The 22,126-nt window shown below is 37.9% G+C and overlaps 1 protein-coding gene across 1 annotated transcript; it reads right to left on the minus strand.

Moving 5' to 3' along the window:
• Positions 1-1,218: 1,218 nt before the first annotated feature.
• On the minus strand, positions 1,219-21,958 carry ACAA2 (acetyl-CoA acyltransferase 2). The gene is made up of 10 exons (XM_073213042.1): positions 21,632-21,958; positions 17,128-17,294; positions 13,879-14,007; positions 12,925-13,041; positions 11,495-11,642; positions 9,333-9,508; positions 8,674-8,803; positions 5,002-5,072; positions 2,835-2,989; positions 1,219-1,588 (listed from the first exon to the last, which is right to left on the minus strand). The coding sequence occupies exons 1-10, from the start codon at positions 21,645-21,647 to the stop codon at positions 1,504-1,506; spliced, it is 1,194 nt and encodes a 397-aa protein (XP_073069143.1). The 5' UTR covers positions 21,648-21,958; the 3' UTR covers positions 1,219-1,503.
• Positions 21,959-22,126: the final 168 nt, after the last annotated feature.

Raw genomic sequence — 22,126 nt, forward strand, 5'->3', positions numbered from 1 at the left:
TGAGCAACTTTTTCCTGAACACATCTGCTCAGGCAAGGGAAACAAAAGCAAAAATGAACAAATGGGACTACATCATGCTAAAAAGCTTCTGTACAGCAAAGGACACCATCAGCAGAACAAAAAGGCATCCTACAGTATGGGAGAATATATTCATAAATGACATATCCCATAAGGGGTTGACATCCAAATATATAAAGAGCTCAAGCACCTCAACAAACAAAAAGCAAATAAGCCAATTAACAATGGGCAGAGGAGCTGAACAGACACTTCTCCAAAGAAATTCTGATGGCCAACAGGCACATGAAAAGATGCTCTGCTCCACATCGCTAATCAGGGAAATGAAAATTAAAACCACAATGAGATATCACCTCACACCAGTTAGAATGGCCAATATCCAAAAGACCAACAACAACAAATGTTGGTGAGGTTGTGGAGAAAGGGGAACCCTCCTACACTACTGGTGGGAATGTAAACTAGTTCAACCATTGTGGAAAGCAGTATGGAGGTTCCTCAAAAAACTAAAAATAGAAATACCATTTGACCCAGGAATTCCACTCCTAGGAAGTTACCCTAAGAATGCAGCAGCCCAGTTTCAAAAAGATGTATGAACCCCTATGTTTATCGCAGCACTATTTACAATAGCCAAGAAATGGAAGCAACCTAAGTGTCCATCAGTAGATGAATGGATAAAGAAGATGTGGTACATATACACAATGGAATATTATTCAGCCATGAGAAGAAAACAAATCCTACCATTTGCAACAACATGGATGGAGCTAGAGGGTATTATGCTTAGTGAAATAAGCCAGGTGGAGAAAGACAAGTACCAAATGATATCACTCATCTGTGGAGCATAAGAACAAAGCAAAAACTGAAGGAACAAAACAGCAGCAGAATCACAGAACCCAAGAATGGACTAACATTTACCAAAGGGAAAAGGACTGGGGGAGGGGGTGTGGGAAGGGAGGGAGAAGGGGAATAAGGGTCATTAGGATTAGCACACATAATGTGGCAGATGGGCATGGGATAGGCAGTACAGCACAGAGAAGACAAGTAGTGACTCTATAGCATCTTATTATGCTGATGGACAGTGACTATAATGGGATATGTGGCGGGGACTTGATAATAGGGAGAGTCTAGTAACCATAATGTTATTAAAGTAATTGTACATTAACGATACCAAAAAATAAAAATAAAAAAATACAAGAAAGGAGTAGCTGAAGTTAAGGCACTATTTATTCGATTTCTTATAAATCATATTATCTAAGGCATAAATGGTGGTTATTTGGCAAATATAACAATTCCATTTAAGACCTTCTGTAGTTGGATTTTAGGTCAGAAATGTATCACCTTTGGTACAAATTTGAGAGCTTATTCTAGCACGGGCTCTTACTCATGATAAATCACCTGGCTCACTATCCGTTGATCACAATGGCTGGTTTAGCAGCTGCTCCAAAGGTCACCTGGTCCTCTCTGGCCCAGCGATGTAACTCCTTGCTCTCCTCACGCTGTGTTCTCAATGATGACTGCAATACCTTGGCCGCCTCCAATGCAAGCTGACCCAACAGCATATTTTCCACCCCGACGCCTAAGAAAGCAAGCAGTGGCCAAAATTTACTCAAAAAAAGAATTAACAGAATTGATTAGATAATTAATTAAGCAGAACTACAAATAGTCACATATATATTATTCATTCTCATTCAGCTTATCATCTCATTTTTTCCCCCCCAGTCCTCAATATTGGTTTATAGATACATTAGGAGGAAGAACTTATAAAGCTGAATATTTTTATTAGAAAAAAGTAGTAATACAAAAGAGGGAGACTGAAATAAGTACACAAGCTTAAGTGAGCTGTGAGAAAGGAGTGGGGACAGGAGATCACTGCCCTAAACAGGAAGGTGAGCAAGTGGGAGTGAACATTCAGCCTTTGATTTACATGGTTTTAGATTTCTATGGCACCTTACAATAAATGTAATATGTACAATGTCTGTGAAAGTGCAAACATTTTAGAAACATTTAATGGCATTTTCATAAAAATTAGACTCCTTTAAAGTACCATCTGTTCTCATTCCTCAGTCCTGATAGAAGACCTTGAAAAAACCATCCAGGAATTATTTTTGTGCCTGTTAATTACTCATTCTAACTCAATGAATCATGAAGTGAAATGAGTCCCACCTACCTCACCCTCACTGGGAGCCAGAGTCATTTTCTGGGCTGACTCAGTTGGTTTCATTTGCAACTTTCCTACAAACAGAGCAAAATGGCCCAAAATACACAGTACCAGAGGAGAGGCTCTTCTGTAGAAACTAAAAATTATCAAATACAAGAAGGCTCCTCCTGGAACCCTGGAAACAGTGAGGAAAAACTTAGCTCAGACCTAAATTTCAGTTTGCTGAGATTTCTTAAACGATGCAATCTAGGTCAGGATCCTCTCAGTATTTTTTTGTTTTCTTAAATAATTTTATTTTACTCCTGTAACTGGCACTAGAATGCAAGTGCCACAGGACCCGGGGCCTCATCCTTTGCTCACTGCTGCGCACCAGCACCGGGGATGGGGCCAGACGCCACTGTCGGTGAACACGTGCTGAGTGGCCACACTGAGCACACAGCAAACGTGAGGAAGAGCAAGACATCCACAGCAGAGCCACCAACACGTCACCCAAGTCACCTATGGGGTCAGTGGAAAAGGAGTGCTCAGATAACTTGTTCCTGGTGAGAAACAGTGCAGAGGGATGTGAGGAAGAATGAGAATTACCGGACCATCTGGGGAGACCTAATCCATGTATTTCTACCAAAGATGGCAAATCTGAAATGTAACAACTTTGAGCAAGTACCTTAATTCATGAACCAGGTGTGCTGTAATTCTTGTTCCAGATCCTCCCAGTGGGTGACCCAAAGCAATGGCTCCTCCATTCACATTGGTTTTACTTCGGTCAAGACCCAGATTCTTCTCAACTGCCAAGTACTGGGGAGCAAAAGCTTCATTCACCTTAAAAACAATTGGAACACTAATAAAAATCCTTATTCACAAGTTGATTTTAATCTGAGAATTGTTCAGTCCTATCAATAGCTAATTGTTTTTTCTATTTAAATTACCTTAAAAAGTTATTTTATCTTCAATCATTCTTTGTAAAGATACCAGGTTTGAAAATGGTTGTATTTACTAAATGATACTTTTAGTCAAATACCTCCCTCAGAGAAAAGAAATCCTCAGTAATATTATAAATGAATACCTACTAGAGGCAGTGGGAGACTGTAGAAAGCCCATTGTTTCTGGAGCTACATGGATGGCTCAGATCTTGGCTGCATGCATGTTCTTTAAATTCTCTTGATACTCAAGTTTCCTCAACAGTAAAATGTGACTGTAGTATATCCTAAGAGTTACTGTTAAGACTAAATGAAATTACAGATATTAAGTGTCTACTGTATTATTAATACATTGCAAGTATTTACTGCAATTATTAAATTGCATTACTTAATATTGCTATTATTATTATTACCCATTACTATTAGCCATACTTCTAAGAGGAAGCTGATAGACAACAAAGACTAAACCTTCAGAGCCAGAAACAGAAGAGGAATGGTTACTATGTTGAAATGTGGCAGATCTGAAGAGTATCATACTGTATCATACTAAAAAGGCTGGCTATGAGAATTACATTACTGCCAAGTTTGCAGTACTGCATTTTCATATGATCTTAGTTAGGGAATTGTATAGAGAAGAAAACTAATTTTAAGAGGTAACTTTTTATAGAGATGGGATCAAAATCAAGTCTTGTGTTCTTTTCTACTATATTTTGTGCTCTCTCAAGATGGTGCTTTATTTGTCCTTAGATCCAACATTATTTTTCCATTTGATATAGTCATGCTTAAGGAGGTACTAAGAGACTTAAAAATGTTATGTAACTAGGCTTCTGAACCTAGGAAAAACCTGATCATCAGAAGTCCCAAAGACAATCCCATCAGGGTGTTGAGAGCTGTCAATGGTTATGAACAGCTTGCAGAGCTGACATATTTCCATAGAATTTTAAATGTGAAATCTAAAGCCAGAAATTTAGTGGCACCTATTTGCTAATACAGATATAAGTAAATAGTCCCCTTGAGGCTCTAAACTGTGACTGCCTAAGAATGGAAGAGATTTAAGGATAAACCATTTGTCTGAAACCATGGTTTCAAGGGTAAGAGATTATCACAGGAAATCACATTTGCCTAGAGTGAAAAGGCCTCTTCTCTATCAATTTAAATAGAGAGATTCCTTTATTATATTAGTTATTTCCCAATGTCAAGTTATATATGCTCAATTACCTTAAAATTTTACTCTTCAAATGTAGAATGTATACATATATATCCTTAAGTATTTTCTTCTGCACTCCTTTTTATTGTGCTGTACTGTCAAAGTTGCCTTTTTTCTAAACTAATATTAAAAATAAAAATTTTTTTATTTTTATAAAAAAATACAAATTTAAGTTTCTAAGGCCAACAATTATGAAATTCCAAATCAAGCCATAACTATGGTGTAAAAGTCAAAGGTAAATCTGGGGGAAATGGGAGTGTTTAATTGTGAAGGAGGGCAGAAAACTTCTAGATTTGGTACCAGATGTTGTTTTTCTATTAGGTCAATTCCTTTATTCATATTTTTTCATTTCAATCCATAATATAAGGTTAAAGGTACTTCTTTGTCACCCACCTTATATAACATTCAATTCAATAAGCACATTAATAGTCTAAAATATAACAGAGTTTTATAAGGTCCTAAGACATTTCCAGGAATTTATACTTTAGAAGAAACAGGCTGTTTTAATTACTCAAATATAAATAAAGCATTAATCAGGTAGGGAAAAGCTCCAACACAGGCATGTACTGAATGTAATACTTATTTAGATGCACGCCATTTGGAAAGGCTAATAGTAATAAAACAATAGAGCTATAACATACTAAATTAAAGCCATTTATGCTATAGGAGTTGGTGTTTATTCGCGTTGTTAAAAGCAGAACACTGACCTCTATCAAATCCATGTCCTTAAGACTCTGTCCTGTTTTCTTCAGAGCTCCACTGATAGCAGGGACAGGACCTATACAAGAACCAAACCAATTTTATCTTCTACTTATTTGAGTATCAAATTTCTCCTTTTTTACTAAATAGGTAAATAAGGAGGAAATACTGCAACACAGATCTTGCTACCTTGATAGTACACCACAGTGACCACAAATCTTGCTATCTTGATAGCACACTACAGTGACAATGAAAAAACAGAAAACAGGACCAAGGTGAAATCTGTTTATGCATCAAACTACAGGTGACAAATTTACATGGAAAAGTTCTACCATAAATGGCCTTAAGAGTTCATACCACTGACCAAAGGAGTCATATGGGATTTTGTAATCCTTTATAGATGATATTTTATACCAAATGGCAAGGCTGAATGAGTGTTCTTCCAGGATGTAAATCATATGCGTGCCTAGTGGAGAAGTGATTTGTGGCTATACTCTGAATTTTCAGACCATTTGGACAAAAGGCAAGAAATAGCAGCAATCTCTCCACAGAGGCACAGCAAGAAGGAAGCCACAAGACACTTCAGGGGAATGATTACTGAAGCCAAGAGATGCCTATAATTCCAATGGTAGGCAGAACATTGAAGTAAAACAACCCCCACTGTAGGTCTTCTGAAACGTTAGCTCCCAGATTTCTGATGATCACCAATGACAGTTTAATATTACTCATGATTTTCAAGTATACTGGTATTTTTTTTCCAAAAGGTAAAAAAACCTGATTAGAGAAGATTATCTGTTTTTCTCTCTGTTCTTAGAGAATGAAATTGCCATTAATGTCTAAAAAGAAGATTATGTGTTATATTCTGTTGATACAAGATAGCAAATAGTCAAATGTTCTGCAACGTTTACCTACAGTAAAATGGGAAATCAATCAAGAAAAGCATAATGCAAATCTAAAAATAATGTAATTATTATTTTTTGCCTAGTTAAGATGTTCTTTGGACAATAGTATACTGATTGGTTAGGGCAATCCGTTAATGATTTAAAATTTAAAGCACCAGTTCTATGCTGCCTACTGATTAATAGAGAATCTAGTTCCAGATTACCTCTGTATCGCTAAGGCATGAAAGTAAGATGGAGAGTCAGCAGCAGAGCATCAGTTATCAGCATGGTCAGAGGATGGAGTACCCCACAGGCGTGAAGGAGACACAGAACAAAAGATGAGGGTGTAAAACCACTGAACATGCTTCGCTGTTCATAACCTTGGCAGGACTCACTGTGTTCATGTTAACTTAGAATTGTTACAGTCAACTGTCAGGCCCAACTTGATTTTTAAAGGACTATTTCCACATCATTGGAGTTATTTACAGGGACTCAGAAAGGTACAGTATTCTTATTGGGAAAAAGACACCTTGTTTCTAGTCCTGGCTCCCCACAAATAGCTGTGTGGCCTTGGGCTCATTTTTGGGCTATAAGCTTCTCATCAGAGCTTTTCTTTTTAAGCACTGGAATCCTTTCTACAAATGTAGCCCAATAAAAGATAAAACCAGAGCTGCTACAGCTGAAGAGGTTCAGAGCTCCATCCTGCATCTTGCCCGACCAGGGCTTTCCTGGGCACACTGTCCTTCCTCAGCGCGTCCTTCCTTGGAGCCATACTGCTCCCTTCACGTCCCGGTTTCCCCTTTTTCTGGGTCTGCAGCCGCTCTTCAGGAATAAGGATTGCTCTATGTTGGTAACTGCCTAACCTAGGAACATCTATTCTTAGAAACTGGACCTGTGAATCAAGCCCCACCAGAGACACTCAACAACCTATTCTCTCTTGTTAGTCATCTGGCGCACTTCTTGAAGTTACCTTGTTTAATCTCGTACTACAATGGACAGACGAGCTGACTAGGTGAAGGGGACATTTGCCACATACAGCTCTGCTCCAACCCTGAGGAAAAAGGCAATCCTTCCACAACGGCATTCACTGTACCACAGAGCAAACAGCCATGCCCTGGAATAGGAGGAAGGAAAACTACATTTTCTTTGTTCCCTGACTTTGTTAATGTATCAGACCCTATTAAATGAGGTTAAACTGAAAAAGAACTATAAAGTAACTACTTATCTATATCAGATAAGTCTGATTGATCACCAAATTGCTCTGGGTACACTGAAAAACATACAAACCCAAACCCCTAGGTTCTACCCGAGACCTAAGGAAACAAAATCTTGCAGGGTGGGGTTATGGGTGACTTTTGATGATCATTTGGGATGGGGAACCACTGCTCTAGACACCAAAAGGACAAATGCTATGCCAATATACAGATGTTTTACTTTTCAAGCTACCTCCCATCTCTAAGATAAAAGCTGTGTTTTACTGATAGTGGGTAGCAGAAAGCTAATAAGCTTTTAAGAATATAACCTAGAAAAAAATGGGCTTTTAACAGATGCTTACATAGCTTGAAGTTTTGGTTGATATAACTTGAAACACAGTGAAAGACGACAAGGTAGGGACATGCTAGCTTTCTTTCTATGGGATTCCATATAGGGATCTCTTTTTTGTAGGCATGGCAGGAAATATAGTTGGGTATGAACTGAGTCCCAAATCAGCACTAATGGTAGTATTTTGAGTAGGACCCGGAGGCTTTCACTCCAGGATGTCTGAGAAGGCCGGTTAGCTACAGGTCATTCCCCATTCTATCTTGGGACCTACTTCAAAAACCAACTTAGTCAAAAAAGGCCTACCTAAGCTCATAGAAAAATCTTTGGACCTATATCAAGAATCTGAATATACCCTAGGGAGCAAACTCTTCCTTGAGGAATGAGGGTATAGACGGGATAGATCAAAGCCTCTGGGCACCAAGCTTATCTTTGTAATTGAGGCCCCTAATTAGTTCCATTTCCCCACAGAATGATAAAGGGAGCTATTAAAATTCAGCATCATCTGCAGTTCCTAGTACATCCAGCAAAAACCTTTTTGTTGTCCTTCTAATAGATTTTTTTTGAGCCAACACTATACATGTTTGTAGGGAGTTCCAAATTTTCTCCTGCTGGTACATTGCCATTTGAGATATATTGTTTGTAATTCATTTTCCTATTAAGCCTCAGCTGAGCCGGGTGAGTATTACTCTGACTTCCTGAGACAACACAGTAAAAATAGCATCTGAAGTTAGAGAACCTGGATTCACACCCTGGCTCCCTCACTTCCTGGTTCAACTTTATAAGACAACCTCCCTAAATCTCAATTTTCTCATTCACAAAGAAATCTTATTTACTACAATTGTGGGAAGGATAAATGTGGTACATTAATGACCACATGTAAAGCCCTCAGTAAGGTATTGATCTTCTCCTTCCAGGCTTTTTCTCTATCTCACCCCATGATTTCTCTCATCTCTCACTTTTGTTTATCCTATCAGTACCTTGTAATTTTTCTCTGCTATTTTTTGTGTGTTAATTTTAAATACCCAAATGAACAGTAAGCCATGACTAGTGCCTACAGAAGGTTATCTAGTCTGGTTTTCCTATCATGCCTGGCAGAGTTTCTACTAAAGATTAGTTGTTTAAATGACTGATAACCAATCTCCACTTTTCTCCACAAGTGACCTTGATTTGGTTAATATTTCAGGAATCTGAATGCCAAAGAAGACACAATTATCTTCAGAAATGTACCAGAACCAGTTTGTTTCACTACAAACTTACCAATACCCATGATAGTGGGATCACATCCAGACACAAAATAGCCCACAACTCTTGCCAGCGGTGTGAAGTTATGTTTTTTAACAGCATCTTCACTAGCTAAGATAACAGCTCCAGCACCATCAGATACCCCCTAGGAAACAAAAGCAGAATATTAACTAGAGGATAAAAGAATCCAGTTAATCAAAGTTTGAACTAATACAGTAGTATTAGGATTATGGTAATTCACTTAAAGCACTGGCATAATTCGGGATACAACAAATAGTAAATGTGGTACTCTGGTGGATTAAAGATTGCTTTAGGCACAAAATACAATCTCACTAAGGGAAAACAGGAAAAATTCAAAGAAAAGCTTATTTCCAGATCTGGATAGATATAAGAAGAAATCTAATGAGTTGTATATATGAGAAGAAAAAAAGTGTGAAAACTGAAATAAACCAGGTAGATTTCCTTCTAACATTTTGAAAAGCCTAAGAAGTTGGAAGAATATTATATATAAGTACTGGAAAGGGATTTTGTTTTGGACTATGGAAACCAAAAATAATAGAGGATGAACACTACTAGTTTAAGCTAAATACCTAAAGACTAGTAAAATATGCTGCATGATTATTTTGCACTGAACACATTAGGAAGGGTTCAAGATAATCTGTGGTGCCACCTACCGACGCGTTCCCTGCAGTGACGGTTCCGTCTTTCTTGAATACTGGAGGGAGTTTGCTTAATTGTTCCAGGGTTGTTTGGGGCCGAGCATGCTCATCTACTTCCATTGTTTGTTTTCCTTTCTTTGTCTTCACCTCAACTGGTACCATCTCATTATTAAAGTGGCCAGAATCATTAGCTGAAATAGTAGAAAGACTATCATAAGGCTAGGAGAGAATGAAGATAAATAAGAAAAGAAACTAACTTTAACATACTCTTCAATTTAATTTCTAGGCTACCTTTCCTCATAGCCTATTTTAATATGAGCCTTTGTTACTTATACAACTTACCTTGCCTATTGGAGGATTTAGTAAACTATTATGTATCTATGAGTACTGTACCTTTATTAAATTACAATTTTGATTTTTTTACAGTAATTTTTTTATGAGGTACTACTAGACTGCTAGCAGTATTTGTTAGCTACAGATGTAATGGCACTGAATGGATTTAATGACCTTTTTAAACTTGTCTGGGTGAGCTAAGAAGTAATCAAAAAGTTACCAAGTTTTATAATAATAATGTACATTAAAAAATTTGTTAAGAGGGTAGATCTCATCATAAGTGCTCTTACCACAATAAGAAAAATGAAGTTACCAAGTTGTTTATGTCACCAAGTAATCTATCACTGAAATTCAATGATAAGCAACCTGAAGAAATTATATTAGCTATCACTAAGTAAAACAGCTGACCTACTCTACCTCCACTGACTGGAATGGACCATAGTAATGCAAAGGGTCAGAAAGAGGGTAAGTCAGGAATAACACCACCTTAATTTTGAAATCACTACAGCAGGCTAACTCTCCTTATTTGGTTTTCACAACAACTGAAATTGCTCATTTTGGATTGGTCAGTAGCAGTGGGAAATGTCACACAAGGGCCTCATAGCTAGGGCATAGGAGTTGTATAAAGGCCGAGCAGGAGCAACAATTCTCAATTAGGAATGGAGGGGTGGGTATCAAAGGGTAACCAAAGGGTCTTTTCAAACACATCATCCCCTCCTTGTGAAGAGGACATACCTCACAGAGGAGGACATCGTTTTGTCCCAGGAGCCCCAGTAAGCCATCATCTCTGATAGTGTATTCTAACCCTCAGAGCATTCTACTGGCAACATGTCTAGTTTGGGACAAAATTCAGGTGTCCAAAGAGAAATTCCTAGTTAATTTTACAATCCTTAACAGAACATCTGATCATCTAAAAAAAAAGGAATGATTAAAAAAAACTGTGGTTTTCAAAAGGTATAATTTTAAACGAATTCTATTATATAATCATTGTACTCTGAAATGATAAAACTCTTTCCTTTTCAAAAATAACTTTTCAAAAAATTGAGGTATAATTGAAACACATAACATAGTAGTTTCAGGTGTACAACATAATTATTTGCTATTTGTATAATACAGTGGTCCCATGAGGACTATGTTCCCAAACTCTCAGTATGCAGTTGCAGGCCTGCAAACATGGATTGTACCGAACCCTATATATATATACTGCTTTTTCCTATAAATCATACCTATAATAAAGCTTAATTTATATATTAGGCACAGTAAGAGATTAACAGTAACTAATAATAAAATAGAACAATTATAACAATATACTGTAAAAAATTACATGAATGTGGTTTCTCTCTCTCAGAATATCTTATTGTGCCGTACTGACTCTTCTTGTTATGATATAAGATGACACGATGCCTATGGGATGAGATGAAGTGAGGGGAATGGCAGGCATTGTGACACAGCATTAGACTACTACTGATCCGATGATGATATGTCAGGAGGAGAATCATTGCGGGTAACTGAAACCATGGGAAGCCAAACCACAGACAAGGGGGCACTACTCCATTGTGAAATGATCAGCACAATAAGTCTGGTTAACATCTGTCACCATTACGGTTACAAAATTTGTTTTTTTTTATGATGAGAACTCTTATGATGAGATCTACTCTCTTAGCAACTTTCAAAAATGTAATGCAGTATTATTAACTAGAGTCACCGTGCTGTACATTACATCCCCATGACTTATTTACAACCGAAAGTTTCTTATCTTCCGACTCCTTTCATCCATTTCACCCACTCCCCACCCTGCTATAGCTTTTTTTCTAAAGCTATGTAAAATATCCCATTTCACTGACCAGCTTTCCACCTCTGCTGCGTCTGCAGGGCATATTTGTCAGAGTCTTCTCTGCTTATATTATATTTCACAGCAAGATTCTCTGCGGTAATTGCCATGGGGAGTTTGATGTGCTGATCTGTTAATCCTGACCACAAAGAATCTTCCAGCTATTAAAAGACATTAATAATAATGATTTATTAAAGCATATCTTTTGAAAGAAATATGCTGTAATTTCTTCAAATATAAGTAATTAAGAGATCTAACAAACAAAGTAGAAATAGAGTTTCTGATAGTATTTACTGTAATACTGTTCATATTTGGTTCTGGGACATTTTGTAAAAGCACCTAATGTCATGATACACTGCACAAATTCTCCCCTCTTTCTAAATGTGGGGCTCTATAGGAAGCCAACAGTGCTAAATGTGCAGGATGAGGACACAGGAAGTTATTCCACAATCAAAAACTAAACCCTCAAGGTTACATTTTATAGAGACCTAACACTGTGTCCTCATGCAATGTTTCCCCGTGGCCACCTTTGTGAACCAATTAGGAGCTCTGTAGAAAGATTGTATCTGTGTTCCTTTTTCACCCCATGCCTTCAGTGACAGCAACAGCTGGTTCTATCAGTTACTATCAGGTTGAAAAGAACCTGGGACAGGCTCCTTCAGTACCAGAAAGAGTTGTTACTTATCCAATTAGTCTCTAATAAAGTGTGCCCCATCTGTTTCTTCTAGATTGCCTTATCACCTTCTGTGTCACTGACCCATCTTTCCAAAGGTTTTTTCAAATATATTTATATCCAAAAACTATCTTATATTTCCTAAGTCTTACTCCTTTCAACTTCCAAAAAAGCTAGGTGAATAGTGTAAAGGCTGGGTGAACACTGCAAATCAATCATTATTATTGGAAAATGCTAAAAATACAAAATGTCATTAGCCCTTTCATATGAGAAGGACAGCATACTATCAGAATTAGCATTCTCATGTTGTAGCTCTCAAAGAGATGTAACAATTTTTTGTCTGACAGATTTGGGACAATATAACATATTCAAAGGGAATATTTTTTGTGATGAAGAAGATATCTAATTCAATAGATACTGCTCCAGAAATAAATTTCCATGAATCATGATTAGACTTAAGTTACTTGGTTTACCAATCAATAGAGAGATTAATTCAACTTTTGCTTCTTCCTTTCCTCCATCTTGCCAGGTACTAATTCCATTACCAGAGGTGTGCTGAGATAACGGCTAATTTTGGGTGGGTTTAAATGTCAAAACTAACAACTGAAATAGGGTTTTGAAATAGTTCACAAATTTCAAATCACTCAGATCTTGCCAATCCCTATTAGCAAAATTGTTTTCAAAATTACTTTGCTTTCCCCCAAAATGGTGCTATTAAAATTATTATAATTGCATGAGGATTAAATTTTCAAAATTCTAATGGTTTCAACCTTGAGATCTGATCCCAGCTTGGTTCCAAAACGTGCATTTCTGACACAGTAGGGAGCCTGGCTCATGTTTTCGGTTCCTCCACACAAGACAATTTCAGCATCTTTAACACAAATTTCCTATCAAAAAAAAATGAGCAACAACAGAAAAAAACCTTTTGTTGTGACAGAGTATTAAAAAGTATGTATAAACAGTAAATTAAAGTAAATCTAACAAGTATCCCAGCTTACAGTGTCTCAAAAGGAAATGCTTTAAAAATAATTATAAAGTAAATGCTGACGTATCTATTCCCAAGACATCAGGAAAACAAAAACAAAACAGACTTCAAGTACTTGTGCATAAATAATAAATGCTACCTACAACTATAGATCTTGAAAATCAGCAGATATTAGTATCCGGTATAAATGTACAGATTGCCCCTTGAAACCCCTTGACCTAAGTGACTCCATTTTATTATTTCACCATTCATGAAATACACATAACTTAAAACTCACCATTTTAACCAATTTTAAGCATAGAGTTCATTAAATACATTCATATTGTGCAACCAACCACTGTCCATCTCTAGAGGTCTTTTCAGCTTCCCAAAATGAAACTCGGTACCCATTACACAAAAATTCCTCATTCTCTCCTCCCCCAGCCCTGGCAACCATCATAGTACTTTCTGACTCCAAGAATTTGACTACTGTAGGTACCTCATATAGTGGAATCACACAGTATTTGTCCTTTTGTGACTGGCTTATTCCATTTTGCATAATGTCTTCAAGGTTCATTATTAGCTTCTAAGAAGCTATTTTTTTCCTGTGAATTTTTTTCCAGGAAAAATCAAACATTGATCTCTCCTAATCAGCTCTATAAAATAAAAACCTACAGTGTTATAGTGAAGTGGGGGCAGGGCATTTCCTCTAATAACTTTTAATGCATTTTCAGAGAATTAAATAAGATGTTGCCCATACCTGACAACCACTCACAATGGACTGGAAACCAGAGCCGCAGAGCCTATTCACTGTGCAAGCTGGGGTCTCTTTTGGGATTCCCACACGCAGACCAACATGCCTGGCCAGGTATGCAGCATCTGAAGAACTCTAGAACAGAGAGGAAAGAAAAAGAATTTCCTCTACAAATCTAGGAATTAAGAAGGACCAAATATATGGAAATGTTGGCAATCTATCAAAAATTATAAACTATTATATGGCTCTAAGGTAGGACACAATGCATATAGTTACACATATTTTATATAATACATATGTTAATGATTTGAATAAAAACTATAATTTGGTCAATTGGTTTTTAAACATACTAAGCACGAGAAATCCTTATATTAAGTCCTCAATATAAGATGGAAATTTTTAACAATCAGAACTGTTTAAAAATGGAATGGGCCATGTTAAAGTACTATGTTCTTTAACAGAGGACACATCTGGGGCTGTGGTTCCTAATCCTGGCTGCACACTGGAATAAGGAGCGAAGCTTCATTAACAAACTGATGCTCAAGCTCCCGACCAAACCAAGCAAACCAGAAAGGCTGGAGGCCAGGCATGGCATCAGCAGATACTTTTAAAAGCACTCAGGTGATGATAAAATGAAACTGAGGCTGACATTTGCTGACCTAGGGAGGGGAGGGATAAATAAATGGGTCAGGAGAGTGAGGGGTGGGACTAGACCACTGCTTCCCAAACTTTAAAATTTTTACTGGGGCATCTCCGTAAAACGTGAGCTCTCAATTAATAGGTCTAGGACTTCCTGTGATTCTGTATTTCCAGTGATTTCCCTATTGCAGCCAATGTTGCTGGTCCAAGGACCACACTGAATAAGGAAGGATGAAATGACTTTAAAAAAAAAGACAGTATTAACCAAAACTTTTACTGTAGATAAGAGCTAAAGCAAATTTGACAAAATGTGAAGAATCCATCTAAGTAAAAAGAATTTTAGGATGTTCGTTGTACTATTTTTTTGTTTTGCCTAGGTTTGAAAATTTTCAAAACAACACTCAACAAATTCAGCACATATTCAGCATAGGGGTTCTGAATGGAGATGGAAGTGGGAGGAGCTACGTATAACATCAAATAATCCATTGACTGAATATTTTATTTGTTGATTAGGATGACTGTTCATCTGTAGATATTTTTTTCCCAGGGTTTTTTGTTTTGGAGTCACTCCTAATACTCTCTAATGTCCAGAGTGGTGGAATAGGTGTTTTACAAAATCAAGCAGTAGTCTGGGGTAATGGAAAATATATCAGGTTAAGAGTTTGGAGATTTGGATTGGAAACTAGACTGTCATTCACTAGCAGTATGAACTTTGGTTTATCTAAGTTCCTCATTTGGAAGAGGCATCTGCAAACGGCTTCGTAAGTGGTTAATTTTTATTGAGTTGTTAAATCCTAGTCCGACTGATTTAAAGATAGTTTCTGGAGACCTTTACTAGCAAGATAGCTTTTACTTGTATGTGTATTTTAAATGTGGTCCTACCTGATGCATATAATCCAGATGTCTTCTACTTTGGCCACTGTTTTCCACAAAGTAACTGGGTTTTTTTGGGTTATATCTTCTCTGCACATTCCCAGGAAATTAGGTCTAAGTCCCTTTTAATACTAAGATTTGTGGGAAGAATTTAGTACAGAAGAACACTGAACTAGAAGTCAGGAGATTTGCATTTAGGCCAGGCCTGTTACAGACTACCTGGGTCAAGTCTTTCAAACTTCTCTGGAGGTTTCCGCATGTGTTGAGAGAAGCCTAGAATTCTATCAGATTTCTATGGTTTTCTCTGCTCTTTAACATTCCATAAATATTACTCAGAACTTATCTTTTTAAAAAAGTTCTCTATTATTCCTTTTTTAAAAAAATAGAGGTATGTGAAAATTAATGAAGGGAAACCTCACTAACATGGGCTCGGGGGTCAAAATGGGGAGCTCTTGCTCCCTTACCATTCATCTAGAATTCCTTACCCAAGGGGAAGATGAGGACCTTGCAAGACAATACTGATTTAGCTACCCAGCAAGAGGAAGGAAGGTTTTCCTCCTGCCCCAGTAACAGCCCAGCCAAGGACAGACTCACAACTGAGCCAAGGAAAGGCCACTATACTTCGAACTCCCAGGTTACTCCAATAGATTTTTTTTTGTTTATAAGAGCTCTTCCTAACTTCCCCCCTCTCCTCTGTAAAACAGTGTTCCTCTGCTTTGCTCTTGGGACTTGCCTATGGCACTAAATTGCAATTCTCTGCTCTTTCCAAATAAACCCATTTTTGCTGGTACAATAACTGAGTTTTATTTTTAAGGTTAACCAGTATAACTGACACATAACATTAATTTCAGATGTACAAGATTTGATATTTGTAAGTGTATATATTGTGAAATGATCACCACAAAAGGTCTAGTTAACATCTGTTGCCATACATAGTTACAAATTTTGTTTTTCTTGTGATGAGAATTTTTAAGATCTACTCTCTTCTCCACAACTCCCAAATATGAATACAGTATTATTAGGTATGCCCTACATTAAATCCCTGTGCTGCCAAGACTTATGTACTCTGTAACTGGAAGTTTGTGTCTTCTGACCTCCTTAACCCATTTAATTATTCCTTATAATAAAGCTATTTTCATATATTAGAATTTCTTAAAACAGAATGCATTAGTACCTTTAACACCTCTCAAAATAGGTAGGACATAAACATATAAAGTCACTATATAGTCAATTCTCATTATTCATGGATTCATACTTGCGAACTCACCTATGTGCTAAGATTTTGTAATCTCAAGATAAATATTTGTGATGCTTTTGTGGTTATTCACAGGTATGTGCAGAGTGGAGAAAACTTTAGTTGCCTTATCTGCACTACCCTAGCTGACAATGTACAAAGGGACACTTTACCTTGTTTCAGCTCTCATACTATCAACAACTGTCCTGCTGCCCTCTTTAGGTGACACACAGGAAGAACCATAGTCTTTGACTTAGAGTAAGTCAAGGAAATTAACTTGCTATTTAAGAAGCAATGAAATGTAACCCGTCAGATTGATATATAGTTTCCAGAACATATGTTGTTTTGAATTATGTATGCATTGCTTCTAGAGTCAGAAAGGATTACTCAGATTATATATACCTTTAACTATTATTAACTAGTTCATCATTATAACATGTTAAACATAAAATTTTTTAGAAACTGGTAAAGCAACAGGAAGGAGAATACTTCCCTTCCACCCTACTAACCTGCAAGACATTGCCTACAATGACGCTGTCAATAGTTTCAGGTGAGACTTTGCCAGCAGATAAGGCGGCCCTGGCAGCCAATTCAGCCAGGTCAGTAGCTGTGAAGTCTTTCAGAAGGCCTCCATAAGCTCCGAAGGGTGTTCGCTTAGCAGCAATGATGAACACACCTGGTGCAATGAGGAAAGAAGCAGTTACAGATAGCCAATGTCCCTAACATGCTTTAAAAAAAAATCTAAGACCTTATTGTAAAGTGCAATTTTCAATTAGATAACCGAAAGTTTTGTCACATAATAATATACAGAGTGGGTCACACATAGAAGCAGTCTTAAGAATTATCAGTTTGATCAATATCTATTTGCTGGCACCAAGAAATGCCCTGCATGTTATGAAGTAAGTCCATTCTGATCAGACAACTTTCTAGTCCTTCAGAGATTTAGAATGCTAGAAACACTTGTTTAAAACTGAAATGCTTCTTCTATTGGCTGGAGTATACTGCTTAGTCATAGAATCAAAGACTTTCTAAACTAGAAGTCCCCTTAAGATTGTTTGAGGTCAACCATTCACCCTATTGAAAGTTCTTGACAAGAGGTTCTCTCTAACCTTTGCTAGAAAACTTGTAGTAAAAGGGCACACTTTACTCTGAAGCAGTGTGCCCATGAATGGATCATATAAAATTATGATTTTTCTTTATACTGAACTGGCTCAGCTTACCAAGTTTTCCATCCACCAGTCTTAGTTCTATCTAAACGTACCCCATGTCAGATTAGGCAAACAGTTTCCAGAATATATGTTGCTTTGAATTATATATGCCATTGCTTCTGGTATCACAGGGTGACTATAACAGAAATTACAAATTTCAAATAATAATAATTATGATCCTTAAAATAAAATGGGCAAAACAGGCCACTTTTTACATGGGTAGCCCCTCTGATATCTGGATCAGCTAGCTGATAAAATCCCTCAAATTTAATGACTTTTTTCCTAGGTAAATAAAAGACATTCTTTCAACACTTCTTTACTTGATATTAATTCTGGTTGCTGTCCTCTAGATACACTAGTTTGCCCATACCCTATTAAAATGTACTGCTCGGAGTGTAATAAAATTTCATGCACCTGATCTAACTACAAAGAATACAGGGAATTATCTACACACATATTAGTGCAAACTAAGACTGTAAATTTATAACATCACTATTAGTTCAACTAATGTCCTTGAACAAATATATAAAAATTGCCCCTTCCCAAGACACTGTTCTACCACCTGCCAAATAAAAAACTCTGTTATGGTTATACACATCTACAATGACTATGATAGGTGTTGTGCAATGCAAAAGCTGCACACTGGTCACAGCAGTTTCATCACATACGTACATTTATTAGGCACCTACTGAGTGCTAGCTATCTGATCAGTTTTCATGTATTATCTCATCTTCTCAATTCTCCAAGGTAAATATTACAGCTAACATACAGGGCACTATGTGATAGCCTTCATGCTCAGTGCTTTGCATCTGCCAACTAATTCTCCCCAAAACAATTCAAGCTTACTTCCACATCCTGCCAAGACATTATGGGACTTTTAACGACGATTTGTGCTAAGATACTGGCCTATCTCTGGGACCATTCAGTCTACTGCTATTGGTATTTAGGTAGTCATTCTGTTTGTGTTAGTGATCGCTTTCCAAGGAACAAATTAAACCCCAACTTAAAAAAAGAATCTCAGCCTCTTCTTTCATTCCTACTTTAAGAAGTTTACATCTAAAAGAATGTTAGAAGCAGCTTATGTAACTATAATTTAGAACAGATCCAATCAGTTCTTCATGATACAGTATTTAGATATTTATAAAACACCATAAAAATTAGCTATTTTTTATTCACTGCTGCTGGGAATGCAAAATACAGCCTCTTTGGAAGACAGTTTGGTCATATAGAATGAAAATCACACATAACCCTGATCCAGCAATTACATTCTTTGGTGTCTACCCACAGGAGTTGAAAACCATGCTCACACAAAGCCTGCACGTGGATGTTTATAGCAGCTTTATTCATGATTGACAAAATTTGGAAGCAACCAAGACGTCTTTCAGTAGGTAATGGATAATAAACTGTGGTACATCCATGCAAAAGAATATTATTCAGTAATAATATGATATGAGCTATCAAGTCATGAAGACATGGAGTAAACTTAAAAGCATATGCTAAGTGAAAGAAGCCAACCTGGAAAGGCTACACACTGTATGATTCCAACTATATGACATCCTGAAAAGGAAGTATTACAGAGACAGTAACAATATCAGTGGTTGCCAAGGGCTGGGGAAGGGGAAAGAGGAATGAGTAGGTGGAGCACAGAGGAGTTTAAGGTAGTGAAACATTTCATTATACATTTGCCAAAACCCACAGACTGTACAACGCAAAGAGTGAACCTTAATGTAAACAATAGACTTTAGTTAATAATAATGTATCAATATTGGCTCATCAATTGTACCAGATGTACCATTTGAATGTAAGATATTAATAATAAAGGGATGCCAGGGCAAGGTAGGGGTCATATATGAATGCCCTGTACTTCCTGCTCACTTTGTCTATAAACCTAAAACTGCTCAAAAAAGTGTTTAATAATTTTTAAAAAGGCAGATTAAAAAAATATGGATAGAACTCCAAAGACCAACAACGTAACTAGTGTCACAGGAGGAATGTATAGAAAAAAATCTGAAGAAATAGTTAAAAATCCCCCAAATTTGATAAAAGACATAAATTTACAAATTCAAGCTCAGTACACTTCAGAGTAAATGCCACACACACACACACACACAGAGTCACTCACCTTTGGCATATCATTGTCAAACTTCTGAAACTAAAGATAAAGTGAAAACCTTAAAAGCTAGAAAAAATGACATACTGTGTACATGGAAATTATTCAAATGACTGTTGACTTATCAGAAACAAGAGGGGCTAATCTTATATTTTTCCATGACTTTCCTTTCAAGAGTTTCTCCCCCATAGTTTACAATCTAGAGAAAGCATTTTGTGTGTAGTAGTGCTGATGGTGAAATATGAGTTATCTGCAAAAGGAGTGTGTGTGGGAAAATAAAAACACAAGCAATAACTTCCCCTTGACTTATATCACCTTTTGCTTAGTTGGTGCTTCCAGACTGTAAAGGTTAACTTGAGTAAGGCTAACATTAAACTATTACGACTATTTTGAATGGGGTAAATGCTACTAAATGTATTTTTAAAAAAAAACAGATTTGCAGGTACAAAGACTGGCTAAAGGATTTTTTTCTTGTAATTTCACAAACCGGGTATTATGGCAATCATTACCTGATCCGACGTCAATTTTATGAGGCTGTTAAAAAGTCTAAACTTAACAATTTTAATGCCAAACTAAAATCTTGTTTATTTTAAAAGGCTCTGAAAACCCAGAAGCTAAAGATTTCCAAAAACTGAAAGACAGAACACCTATTAATCTAGAGCACAGGGAGTCTGAAACGCCAAGAACGGGCCCAGGAACAGGCACTGATGTGACAGTGTAAGAAAGAAACTAGTTCTCTTCTAGTATAAGACCCTAGAAGAGAAACAGAAACTCTACCTTCCTATCACATTTTTAGGTATGTAAGTACTCACTTAATTACGGCAACTACTGAGAGCAACCAAGATAAATTAAGGAAAACTGAGGCTACTGTATCCATTCAAGTTTCACGGTTCAAGTAATTTGGTAGCCCCGGCTACTTGCCTTGAAGGGATACACAAATATTCCCAGCAAAGCTAAATAATAGTAAGACAACTATTTGTTGGGTGCAACCCTCCTACCAAGCGCTGGTATGGGTGCTAATAAAAAAACTGGGATATTGCTTCTTCATATTCTTTAAAATTAAAACTCCATTGACTGTGTCTATTTGTTATGAGAAGGGAGTTTACATAATTAAGAACAAGTTATTAGTGACTGCACTTTCTTGGAGTCATTCAAGCTAAAGGGATGGAAGGGAAGGAGGTTAAGTCTAGTCTCCCAAAAGAACGCCACTAAGCCTTCCGGGGGTGCAGGTCACTCGGGAAGAAATTCCCAGCTATCCTAGAAGAGTATCAGTCTTTTCTGCGAGCCCCGCCCACCACGTGACGCAGGCGGAGCAACGAGCTGTCTGCGACGCACCGCTCTGCCCCAGGCCGTGTGGCGCTTATGGGGCCGCTCGCGTTTTCCTAATAGCTGACCTGGAACAAGGAGGGTCACTTCTGCGCGAAGAAGGGCAGTGACCTTCAAGGTCCGATGCAAGCAAACCGTGGTCTCAAATCTCAAATGGAAATGTCACCGAAATCATTGTCGCTAGTGCTAACTTACAAGTTTGTTTTCTTCTGAACTCAAACGGTCCTTCTGGGTTGGGTCTTTATCAAGTCCCCTTTATTGTCGATGAGACCCCCACCAATGCTCCGCTGAAACGGGACGCGAGGCCTGGCCGGGGACAGCGAGACCCCCAAGAGGCCAGGAGAAGCAGTCTCGCGGCGCGATGCTCACCTCGGAGCAGGGCCATGTCAGCGGCGGAGTACAGCAGCGACGGGCTTCCCTTCCGGCGACACAAAAGGGCCGCCACCCACCCCCTGACTTTAAGGGAGAGAGGGCGGTGCCCCGCGAGGCCGCGCCCCTGCCCTGTTCTCTACTTCCCAGGCTCCGCCTATGGGCGCCTCGGACTGCCGGAGCTCCCCTCGCCGTTTGGCCGGTCGCTGCCCTATTCGCGCCTTCCCGCGGGAACCTTTGACCGGAGTTGTCCCCAGGAGACGGGCCTAGGCGTACAGGGAGATCCCTGCGAGCGGATTTCCCCCTCGCACCCCTGTTTTTAAAGACTTTTATCTGCACATTGAGAGAATGATTTGAGTTTACCGTCTCCACCTTGTCCCTGGCCTCTATGAATCCCCTCCAACAGTTAAGTAATGTTCCCCTCCCTACATCACTCTAGGCACCGCGACTAGGTGCCGAAAGCGTGGAAAGGACTTCAGACAAACGAGGGGCGGG

The sequence above is a fragment of the Manis javanica genome, chromosome 9 (assembly GCF_040802235.1).
Source record: "Manis javanica isolate MJ-LG chromosome 9, MJ_LKY, whole genome shotgun sequence".
NCBI classification, from domain to species: Eukaryota; Metazoa; Chordata; class Mammalia; order Pholidota; family Manidae; genus Manis; species Manis javanica.

Excerpts from the sequence above, each read along its gene's own strand:
- ACAA2 (XM_073213042.1), bottom strand. Across the intron at positions 11,643-12,924 it reads AGCTGGGATCAGATCTCAAG|CTGGAAGATTCTTTGTGGTC; the intron begins GTTGAAACCATT and ends GTCTTTTAATAG. Across the intron at positions 9,509-11,494 it reads GCAGCAGAGGTGGAAAGCTG|CTAATGATTCTGGCCACTTT; the intron begins GTCAGTGAAATG and ends CTACTATTTCAG.